Source organism: Podarcis raffonei, chromosome 5 (genome assembly GCF_027172205.1).
Source record: "Podarcis raffonei isolate rPodRaf1 chromosome 5, rPodRaf1.pri, whole genome shotgun sequence".
Taxonomy (NCBI): Eukaryota; Metazoa; Chordata; class Lepidosauria; order Squamata; family Lacertidae; genus Podarcis; species Podarcis raffonei.
Genome location: NC_070606.1, coordinates 81495946 through 81506825, shown reverse-complemented (window position 1 = coordinate 81506825; position 10880 = coordinate 81495946). Strand labels below are relative to the sequence as shown.

The 10880-nt window shown below is 39.5% G+C and overlaps 1 protein-coding gene across 2 annotated transcripts in view; it reads right to left on the bottom strand.

Annotated features, from left to right (window-relative positions):
• Positions 1 to 524: 524 nt before the first annotated feature.
• RSRC1 (arginine and serine rich coiled-coil 1) overlaps positions 525 to 10880 on the bottom strand; it is a 167319-nt gene continuing 156963 nt past the window's right edge. For both annotated transcript variants that reach the window (XM_053390371.1, XM_053390370.1), the window contains 3 exons: positions 4156 to 4262; positions 2430 to 2576; positions 525 to 1436 (listed from right to left, as the gene is read on the bottom strand). In XM_053390371.1, the coding sequence (XP_053246346.1) occupies positions 1335 to 1436; positions 2430 to 2576; positions 4156 to 4262 (356 nt within the window). In that variant the 3' untranslated portion in view covers positions 525 to 1334. The remainder of the gene's footprint in view (positions 1437 to 2429; positions 2577 to 4155; positions 4263 to 10880) is intronic.

Below are 10880 nucleotides of genomic sequence, written 5' to 3'. Positions count from 1 at the left end.
TATGTGATGCCAATAAAAGGTTTGATGATGATGATGATGATAAGAGTACATACTTATACATGACTTTTTTGTGCACAGCTTAGGATCTAGCTCAGCTCAATCTTTTATACATGTGAGAACGTAATAGGAGAGAAGTAGTGGATCCAGAGAGGCCTGTGAATATTGTGCAAAACAATTTCCTGGGCACATGAGGAAGTGACTGGTCACTTCCAACAGCAATTTCACTCCCCCATCCAGTGGCTCCTCCACTGGATTGAGGGCTTGAGGGCTGCCACTGGGGTGTGGGGGAGAGAGTGAAACTGAAATGTCCTTGCACACATGTGAAATATTACACACAGTACTTTGAATCTCAGCCACTATTGGGGAAATATTAACACGTGGACACCGCCAAAGAGGAACATCTGCTTTATCAACTAACAGCAATCCTCCTTTCACTGAGTGGAAGTTTGCAGTGTCTTTAATAGGACATTGTTTGCCACTAGTCTAAAAATATCCAAATAAAACTCAAACGGGAGACTGAAGAGTGCATAGCTCAAAATACTCTTTTATTTAAGGAACCTTGAATTGTTAGCAAAGCGTACTTAATAAGATTACACTGTCATTATGTAGTTTAGGGATAGTGGGTGTCTTTCCTATACAATTGCCAGTTTCCAATTCTTATCAAGGAGCTCCATGCCTGGACTTTGAATGAGCACCAATGGGGAAAGTGTCACAGAATCTAGAGGTATGTTTCACCCTTAGAGCACAGAGCTATTAAATAGTATCTTAATACCTTACAATTGCATCTATATAACTACACACTGGAGACAGTTTAAGAATGAAAACAGCAAAACACCAAATGATCTCTTCTCTTTCCCCTCTATTTGTCTGTGTCCTGTATTCAGAATAATTTGTTGCACAGGCAGCAAAGCATATGATTACATTTTAATAATGATAGAGAACAGAGAAAGTTAGGACTTGCCTGCTTCTGTTGGGAGGAGAGAGGTATTAAATTGTTAAGGAAACAAATCCTAAACGTTCTTTCCAACGGGACTGAATTCTGTCAAAACACCACCAGGATCTCTCAGCTGCCTTCAGGACAATAAGGCATAATTTCTTATATGCAGTAACTTAGCAGATCTTCTGGTGCTCCCTCTCATCTCACCTTCATTCTACCCACCATCCATTCAGATACGCAGTTATGCCAAGACAATTCTCAATTAAAACAATGTTGGCCTCAAATAGAAGCCAGGGTAAAAAAATTATTTCCTGATAGGCCATGCTTACTTGGACACTCATCCAGTTTTACCACTGGATTTTTATAGCACAGAAGACACTGAAATTCTGTAGGCTATTTAATTCACCCAGGCCACAGGGCTGCCCATTAGCCTCTCTTGACGAAGAGAAATCAGCCTCTGGAACCATCTTTCTTCTGCTTCTGCCTTGTCAACAAACAGCTGTAAGAGAGGAAGAAAAGATACAACATGTAGACATCTTGCTGAGGATTAATATTTGTGAGTATTGAAAATACCCCATGAATCTACTGCCAGAAACCTCAAGCAATCAGTAGTGCAGTGGAAAACCTACATTGAGATGCCCTCATCAAAGTTAGGATTTTGTTGTGTTTTTCCATGGATTTTCAGCATCTGTCAAATTGTGGTACGATCTGCATCAGGTCTTAGCTTTGAGCATATGCCGTATATCTGTACCATGCCAACTGCGTAACCACAATCACTATCCACTTATCTAGGCAATTTTGAGGTCTGGCATCACTATCTATAAATTAATCCTGTGTCCCATCACTGGATCCTTCAAGCATCTCTGTAGAATTGGAAAGATCTCTGCTGCAGCAAGTGAAGAGTGCCTACAAAGCCTGAATCTAATTACGGTAGACAGAAGTTCAGGAAGATAGGTACTCCCTCCAAATATGCTAAGAGCATGGAAGAAAGAGAGATTTCTATATTCTGATGTATACAATGCAGTGCAGGCAATTCAAAGGAAGTTATTGAAATGTGGGTACATTTGTATACCATAATGTAGCTAAAAAAACTTTTAAGTAATAAATGGATGCAATTTTCAGAATACCCTTTTTAATACTTCTTAAAAAGAGAGGACATCCTCTGGAATGTAAGTGAATTTGAGAGGTAAGACTGGTTCTCCCCTCTCCTCCCCCCACCCAACAGTTCATAAGTCTGAAAAATAAATAAAAGGAATGAAAAAAACCCAGATTTAGCTCTACCTAAATCTGGTTATAGCAATTTGATTCCCACATTTACACAGTAATGCGCATGCTAATAGCTCTAGTGTTAAATGTTTGGTGAAAGTTGTTGGACGTTATTCAAAATACCCAGCATACACATAGGAACATATATATTGCATAACCTAATCTCTCCCCTTCCATAGGAACTTTGTTAGATAAAGGCTGTCGTAATAAGCATCACCACACTCACGTTAGGATGGGCTAGTGAGTTTTCATCTTGGTATTTGATAGCAGTAGGAATAATTCCAGGCACTGTTTCTTTTTCAATAGATGTGAGAACAGAACTTCCCGGTTCTGCTGCTGCAGCTTCGCTTTTGACTTCAGCGGGTTCTGTTGCCTAATTGAGAGTGCAGGGTGGGGGATAAAGTGCACACACAATCTTCACAGTCTAATTAATTCCGCTCTGAATAATATGAGAACATCATTGTCCTGTGACGGTAGACTGATAGTGAGAAATATACTGAATAACAGGAATTTCATGTTAAAGAGTTTTGCCTAAACTAACCCACCATGTCTATTTTAGTGCATGCATGGAAGCACCAGAATGCCTTGGAACTGGAACTATAGACTGGACAGAAGCCAGTTTGAGATGCTGAACTGGCTGAATTCTAGAGCACGGAATTTCATTTATCTTTATAGGATCCTAAATCCTAAAGTCTCCAAACAGTTGTCACAAGTATTTGTGCATTTCTCTTATGAAACCAAATTAATAAGATAAGGGGGGGGGACTGTTTCCAAGGGCTCACAAACTAATATATATCTATGTGCAGCAAGGGATGCCTTATAATATAAGACATATATAGTGAAAACTGCAAAGCCCTGCTTGAAGAGACAGGATACTATGCTCCAGCTGAAACTAGAATAGTGCTTCTGCAATAGTTCTGTAGATGACTATGGCACCGTCTAGCTCACTCCTATTTACCCTGACTGGCAACAGATCTCCAGGGTTTCAGATGAGCTTTTCCCAGCCGTACTTGAAGATTTCAACAACTGGTCATCCACGTGATACACACAGCACTTATCATCTTATTTAGCAATCCCCCCCCCCAAGAGTATCCTTTCACTCACCTTTTACATGACAAAGGGCATGCATTTCCTGACACACAGACTAAATTCAGTGTTGGAAAAAATAATGACTGAAGATTCCCTCCAAATATAGTTTGTCCAACCCGCACCTAACCCACAACTCCAGTGCAAGAGAACTCCCTCTTAACCATGAGCCCAAACATCTATGGAATTATTACTGCTTCAGATCTGGAATATCTTTATCTGTTCATTTGGGAAAACATGATATGGTAAACCGCCCTGTGATCTTCGGATGAAGGCTGGTATAGAGATTTAATAAACAAACAAACAAGCAACATTCATATGGCACTGGATTCAGAGAAGAACACGTGCACCTGGATGTGGGGTGGGAGTTGAAGGGCTGATTCGGTCTGGTGGTAGCTTCTCCCATTGCAGTACATGCTGATCCACATGACCTTCACCTTGACAGAGGGGGGCCTTCCCAGGGTGTTGCCATCAAAAAGGGGGAAGACAAAAAGCCCCCGAATATGCAAAAAGCAGCCTTGTATTTCTCTGTACCCAAACTGGCAGTTTAATAAGTTGGATTGCTATATTTAAAAAATACGGGCTTTGTGTCAAAAATGTCAATACTTAAAAGCGGTACCTGTGCTGCAACCAGAACACACTAACTGAATTAAGCACATTATTGTTGACAAAACCTGCATTCCTTTATTATACCTAAATGCAGAATCACATCATTATGGGATCCATATATTTCTGATTTCTGATGACTGGGATTAGGATTACCGGTATGAAAGTCAAAGTCAATGTCAATGTCAACTGCATTAATGTACCGGCTTTCCACCAGCTCACAAGGGGCTCTATGCAAAGAAAGGAGATTGAAAACTTACCTTTTTGACTTCTTTACTTGATCTGAATGTCTGTGGAACAAAGGAGTCACTTTCAATTGCTTCAATTTCTTTTACTCGTTTCACTTGCTCTACGAGGCTGGTTTGGTCTATAGAAGAGGGTATAATGTCAGTATAGTTTAGCATAAGCTTAAGATCAGCACTGTGCAATATTCTTCTAAAGTATTTCCTCTGCTCGAAAAATGGAAAACTCGAAGGTAAGTGATGGCTCTGCCAAGGAGAAATTATTCTTATTTTGTTCAGGGGGAAAAAAAAAGATAGGAAGGATAAAGCAGATTCTAGACAATGGAATTGAAATATTTGCCATTTACACCAGTTACAAACAGGATGGCACTGCTGACAAAGCATCTGGTAATCATGAGTTTGATTCCTCTTGCAAAGAGTACAGGCACCCCCCACCCTCTGCCCCCCAGTTCAATATAATGCCAAAAAGAAGGGACTTGGCGTTTTGTTTCTTGACTCAATAAAAAGTCCCCTAGCACCTGACCACGGTTTGAGCCTCTCAATGGGGTTCCACCTACCACACTGAGAATCACTCCAAACAATGATGGGTAATTCTATACAGAGCCCATTGTATCCCTAAAGTAGCTCCCTGTATGCTTATTGCATTCATGTAAACCATATTAATATTCCAGTACTGCTTTATGTGACATTTTAAAAAGTTTTTCAATCTTTTAACAATTGAAAAAGTTGAAGAATGTGCTAGAGTTAGAAAAAATTCATTTTACAGACTTGCTTGTTTCCTTTTGAGCTTCACTGTAATAAATATGAATACTGCATTTTTTTCACTTCTGTTGGAGATGAAATTAGTAAGATCGGACATATATATACTGACAACAAAAAGATCCATCAGAAATTTAAGTACCGTACTTTGATCCACAATAGGAAACCAAATAGAAAAGTTCTTCAGATAACATAGGTATTCAATACACACTAAGGAACACAATAGTCTGTGATATTTGCTGGACTGAGAAAGGTCTCTGGACAATCTGGAGCTCAGTTTGGGACTAGATATATTTTTGGCACCCTTCCCTTTAAAATGTCAGCAGTGTATCGTGCTAAGCACATCAACTCTTATCCAGAAGAGCATTCCAGTATTTATGTGGACAAACAATACATACAAGTTTTATTATACGTAAAAGCTTTGCTTGATCAGAGACAGACAGAACAGAACCTTGCACGCTATATAATTTAGAGCTACTCTATGTCAGTCAAACAACCAAGGAAATTTAAAAGAAGTTAATGTTGCCGTACATAAGCAACGGAAAGAAATTTAGCTCTGCTAATCTACACTTTCGAACGACTGGACTGTAGCGGACACACAAGACTAAGTCAAATGGCTCACTGTTTTCTTATGCATCCACCGAGTACAGCCACCACCACTGGTATAATGTCAACTTATTTAGGATTAGGTTTCTACAATGTTGTCATTCAGGTCACATGTTGTCCTTTCTCTCCCACTGATGAACTAGTATGGGACCAGTGAGACACCCTTGCCAGTCACTCCTATGATGGAAATGGTATCAAGATTTTATAACCACGCATAATCAAAAAGCCGGATACTGTCACGACAAGCTGCCTTCGATGCTCAGGTATATTATCTGTGTCTGCTTCACTTATGGTTTTCCAACACCGATGACAGATATCTGTGTAAGAAAAAGTGTATGCACTATATATAAATATATTGTCACAACTGACAAACATGCACCTGAATGTTTTTGTAGTTTAAACATTCAATGGGAAAACCGTTGTAGACATAGGTTTGACCTTTGGTATTGGCGAGTGCTGTGATGTGAATGACAGTCACAATGTGGGGAACATGGTCCCCAAGAGAAACAAAATCACAGAATGTTTTCCAGAATTACTTCAGTGACATTAACTGGATAAAAATGGACTGGAAGGAAGCTGTATCCATTAGTCTACAATATTGTTGACAAACACATTATTGGTATATAAAATGACTTCCATATAGTGTTTGTCAGATGTCAGTAGAAAGGATATATATTTCATAGTAAAATCAAAAATAATGGAGTCAGAAAGCTAAGAGGGTAGAGACAAAAAAAATCAATACTAACTCATTGGACAGCAAGTCCTTTCACTCTGGTCAGACTGAAAATACAGAACTATTTGTATCAGTGACTGTTGATGCCATTTTTCATACATAAATCATTCCTTCTATAAGAATTACAATTAAGCTTGCTCCTAGTAGCTCTGTTCTTTTTATCTTATTACTAAAGCGGGTGGGAAAACTTGGAGAAATAAGCATACATGGGAAACTATCAATGCACTTGTGTGGGAGGCTTGTCAAGACCTTTTTGTGATAACCTTCAGTTTTAATGTGTCTGCTCATACAGGCTTACGTCTGTAAGTCAACACAATCATACGGCAGCAGTAACCTTCTGAAAACAGCAGGTGGCATTGTATTACCAGTTAAACCACAATGCATAACAGAAGGGCTTCAGAGGCCTTAAGTATCCAGAATTCATCTTATTTCAAAAAAACCAAACATCTTTCAAGACTGTGACTCCTTTTGTTTTAACTTAAAAATATTTGTATTAATGATTTCTTTTTTGTGTGTAAACCTGGCTTTCGTAAGTACCTTTAACGTATGTGCTGTTCCTATTTTTAGGGGGGGGGCAGCTTTTTCAGTGGCTAACATGATATTGTTGTTGTTTAGTCGTGTCCGACTCTTCGTGATCCCATGGACCAGAGCACGCCAGGCACTCCTGTCTTCCACTGCCTCCTGCAGTTTGGTCAAACCCATGCTGGTAGCTTCGAGAACACTGTCCAACCATCTCGTCCTCTGTCGTTCCCTTCTCCTTGTGCCCTCCATCTTTCCCAACATCTTTTCCAGGGAGTCTTCTCTTCTCACGAGGTGGCCAAAGTATTGGAGCCTCAGCTTCAGGATCTCTCCTTCCAGTGAGCAGTCAGGGCTGATTTCCTTCAGAATGGATAGGTTTGATTTTGCAGTCCATGGGACTCTCAAAGAGTCTCCTCTAGCATCATAATTCAAAAGCATCAATTCTTTGGCGATCAGCCTTCTTTATGGTCCAGCTCTCACTTCCATTCATCACTTCTGGGAAAACCATAGCTTTAACTATACGGACCTATGCAGTTAACAGGGTATGGCATGTAGCACTTACACTTCACAAACATAATTAGGAGCTCCAGCACAGCCAGAGAGGAAGTAAAAGGGGGCAAATATTTCTTTTAAAAACAAAAACATAATCTATATAACAATACAAAATGATAGAAAACTAGTATCTTGTGAACCACTCTATTTAAATGTTACAACCAAAAAAATGGTATGCCAAAATATGCTTATCAGACAATTTTCTAATAACAGAACTCAGCCCAAGGAAAAACAACAAAGAACCCTGTGGGACCTTTTAAGATTAGCAAATTTCTTACAGCATAAGATGTTGTGGTCTTCTGATATAGCTGTTGCAGTGTTTTAAAGGACACTGCAACAAGAAACCATTAAATTACAATGTTTCAAGCGGTTCAATTCTGTCACCTGTGGCTTGAATTGGGCTAATGGGCTTTTATTACATTACACGTGTTAATTAGCTTACCGATGTCAGGATGTTTGTGTTATCGTTGACGCTGCTTTGTGAATGGTCACTGTTAATAATAATAATATAATTGTCGCTGTCTGTGCTTTCTGAGTCTCTTTTCCCTCTGGCCTCACTGTTTACAATCCCTTCCAACCATTTGTGTACTTGTATGTATGTCACTGATTTGTTAAGTCTTTTTAAGAGGCCAATGGACTCCGTTGGCTTTGTTGCAACACACTCACCCTTCTGAAAACTGTCAAGGAAAAGGGGCTTTAAAACACTTACTGGTAAGCATCAAAATAAGTTCAACATATACTCAGCCATAAAGCTCTCTGGGTGACCTTGGGCCTGTCAAGGCCACAAAGCATAATCTACCTCACAGGATTTTTGTGGGGGTTAAATGACGATTGAATGTCCAGGCAGCATGGATCCCAAAGGGTATTGGGAGGGGGAAAATGCCAGGAAAGGAAGCTGTGGGGAGGAGTGGGGAAAGGAAGAAGATAAGTGTCACAGGTCGTGGAACCTTCTCATGTGGCCACTTTTTTACTCTCCAGGTTTCTGCCCCACAGCAATAAATATCTGAGGAAGCAAGAAGCAGGGCATTTTCAGTGGCAGCCCCAGTTCTATAAAACACATATTGGTACCATACATTTTAACCTTGGGTTAGCAACTTTTTAAAAATTGAAAAAGGGCCATATTTTATTACTGAGCAACAATCCTGGATAAGTCAGGACTTGGGCAAATGGGCCACTTAAGTCTCCTTTTCAGTGTGAGCAGCAAAATGAGCTTTGAGCCAGCAACTCTTCCTTTACTCACCTCAGCTGCTCAGCACCTTCTCTCATGCTTTAGGTCTGGAGCTAGCACAGCTAAAGTGCCTAAGAGTTGTGGTGGTGTCTTAGCCCAAGCTTTTCTTGCTCTCTGTTGCTGTTTTTTAGCTTAAAAATATTTCTTCCTCGTGTAAGTCACATACATAGGTCAAATGACACATTAAGTTTTATCCAGCATCGGTCATACTTCAGAGTAGATCTATTAGAGTTAATCGGCCTGACAGGTCCTTTAATTTCAGTGGGTTTACTCTGAGTAGAACTTAATTGGATACAATTCCTTTCTTGTATTGGGTAAATGTACTTTCGTTCAGCAAAATGATTAAGATGTTACGCCAATGTTAACTCAGTGTTTTCCAGCCATCTAACGTGTATATAAAACAAGACATATAATTACAAAGAAAGGTATAAGAATTCATAGGACAAAATGGTACAGAACATCAATAATATCCTGAAGGATGCTGGATGTCTGCTGCATTTTCAGAGAGAGAGGGGCTGAATAAAGTTTCATCTTGCAGCACATGAGCAAGCCAGACTGCAGCCTCTGCTGTTGCTGCTAGCTGTCCATTTTAATTCTTGAATTCTTATTGACTCTAATTAAAATTCTATAGATGGAAGAGCTGTAGGTTTCTCAGGAACTTGCCAGTGAATGTTGTCTGCCAGCCATCTCCAAACACCCCATAACCACACACAACCAGCCTGTCAGGAGAGCTAATGCAGACATTGTGGGGCACACCACATTTGTCACTGTGGCTAATATCAGAGATACTCAGCTCTTTTTTTCTCAGCACACAAAAGCACGATATGTAATTCAATGCTCAATTTACCCTTGTCTCGTAGGAGATTTCCCCCCGCTAATTGATAGAAATTAAGCCATTAATCAAGCCACTAGCCATCATTCAAACCAGAGAAGATGAATACAAACTTTCATCATAACCACCTTCCCCATTTTAGTGTTCATTAGCATTAATTTTTAATGCAATTATGCTATTCTTTTACACTGAGCTCATAAATTACTGCTCTTTTGTTGCTGGTTGGCCTTGTAAAATCCAAAGGTAATGCTTTGTGCTCTGATCTTAAAGGCAATTACTAGCTTCTTCTATCTTTTATATATCAATAGTAAAAAAACAAACAACCCAAAAAACTTTATGTAGTATATATAACACATCTAAAGTATGTGGCTTATTACCAATATATAGCATACACATTGTAGTTAGACATGTAGGTAGACAGAAAGAGAATACAAGCATACAGAGAAAATCACTAAAAGGGTCATATATATACATAGGCCACAGAGCTCAATAAGAAACTATTCAGTTAGAAGCAGCTGTGGCTCTCAGTAGCTCTCATTCAGTTCAGTTGCACATACTTTTATTCTCTCCCCTCCTCATATAAGTGAATAATTGGAATCACTGCCATTCCCTCCTCCTGGGAAATGTAAAGCTATGAAGTTGGGCACATGGCTGGGATGAAGGCAAAACCAGACCACCTCCATCCCAACCAACACTGACGTACAGTGAGAGGGGGTTCTCAGGGAGCACACAATGATGCACTGCCTATCCCTGGTGAAACCCCTACAATAAATGGACCTTCAGTGTCAGCCCCACCTGTGGAAAAAACACGGGCATTTTGTTAACATTAAATAAGCACGACTGCAAAAAGCGCCCTGCTTATAATCAAAGATGTGGAATGCTAATATTAAACAGATAAATTAAGCAACAAGCCTTGGGAGGCTTTCAGTTATAATTTATCCTAATTGGAAAAACAGCAACTGCGCAGACACTTTTTTTCACGCTGCTCATTTGCTACACATGTGCCACAAGATCAAATGAAACTTTCAGAAGACATGAGCATATATATCCCAGAAGAACACAAATTGCCATGTGGCAACATGTGGTACAAGAACATGGTTTTACTTTAATTCAAGTAATGATCCATCACGAGGAACCACACAGAAGTTTGTTATGCATCCAGCTGTACCATATATATATATATTGCAACTGCTGGCAAAGAAAACCTGTAGAAGAATGCAGATGTATAAGAAATGCAGATTTACAGGAAACTACTACTACTCTGTGCCATGACCCCAAAGTAGCTCAAGGAATCCTTTATCTCCCTACACTATTGATAGCTTACAGCTGGATTCCCAGCAGAGATAACAAAATCAGTGTGGATTACAAAATACTTTGACTCTTCTGATAGGTGCAGTAAATGTTCTTCTTTTGGTTTCTTGTGCAGTTTTTGCTATGTATGACAGATTAATGTTTACTGATTTTTTAAAAACATGTTTTGGGTGTTTGTGTTTGTTTCAGTACTAGAACAGATC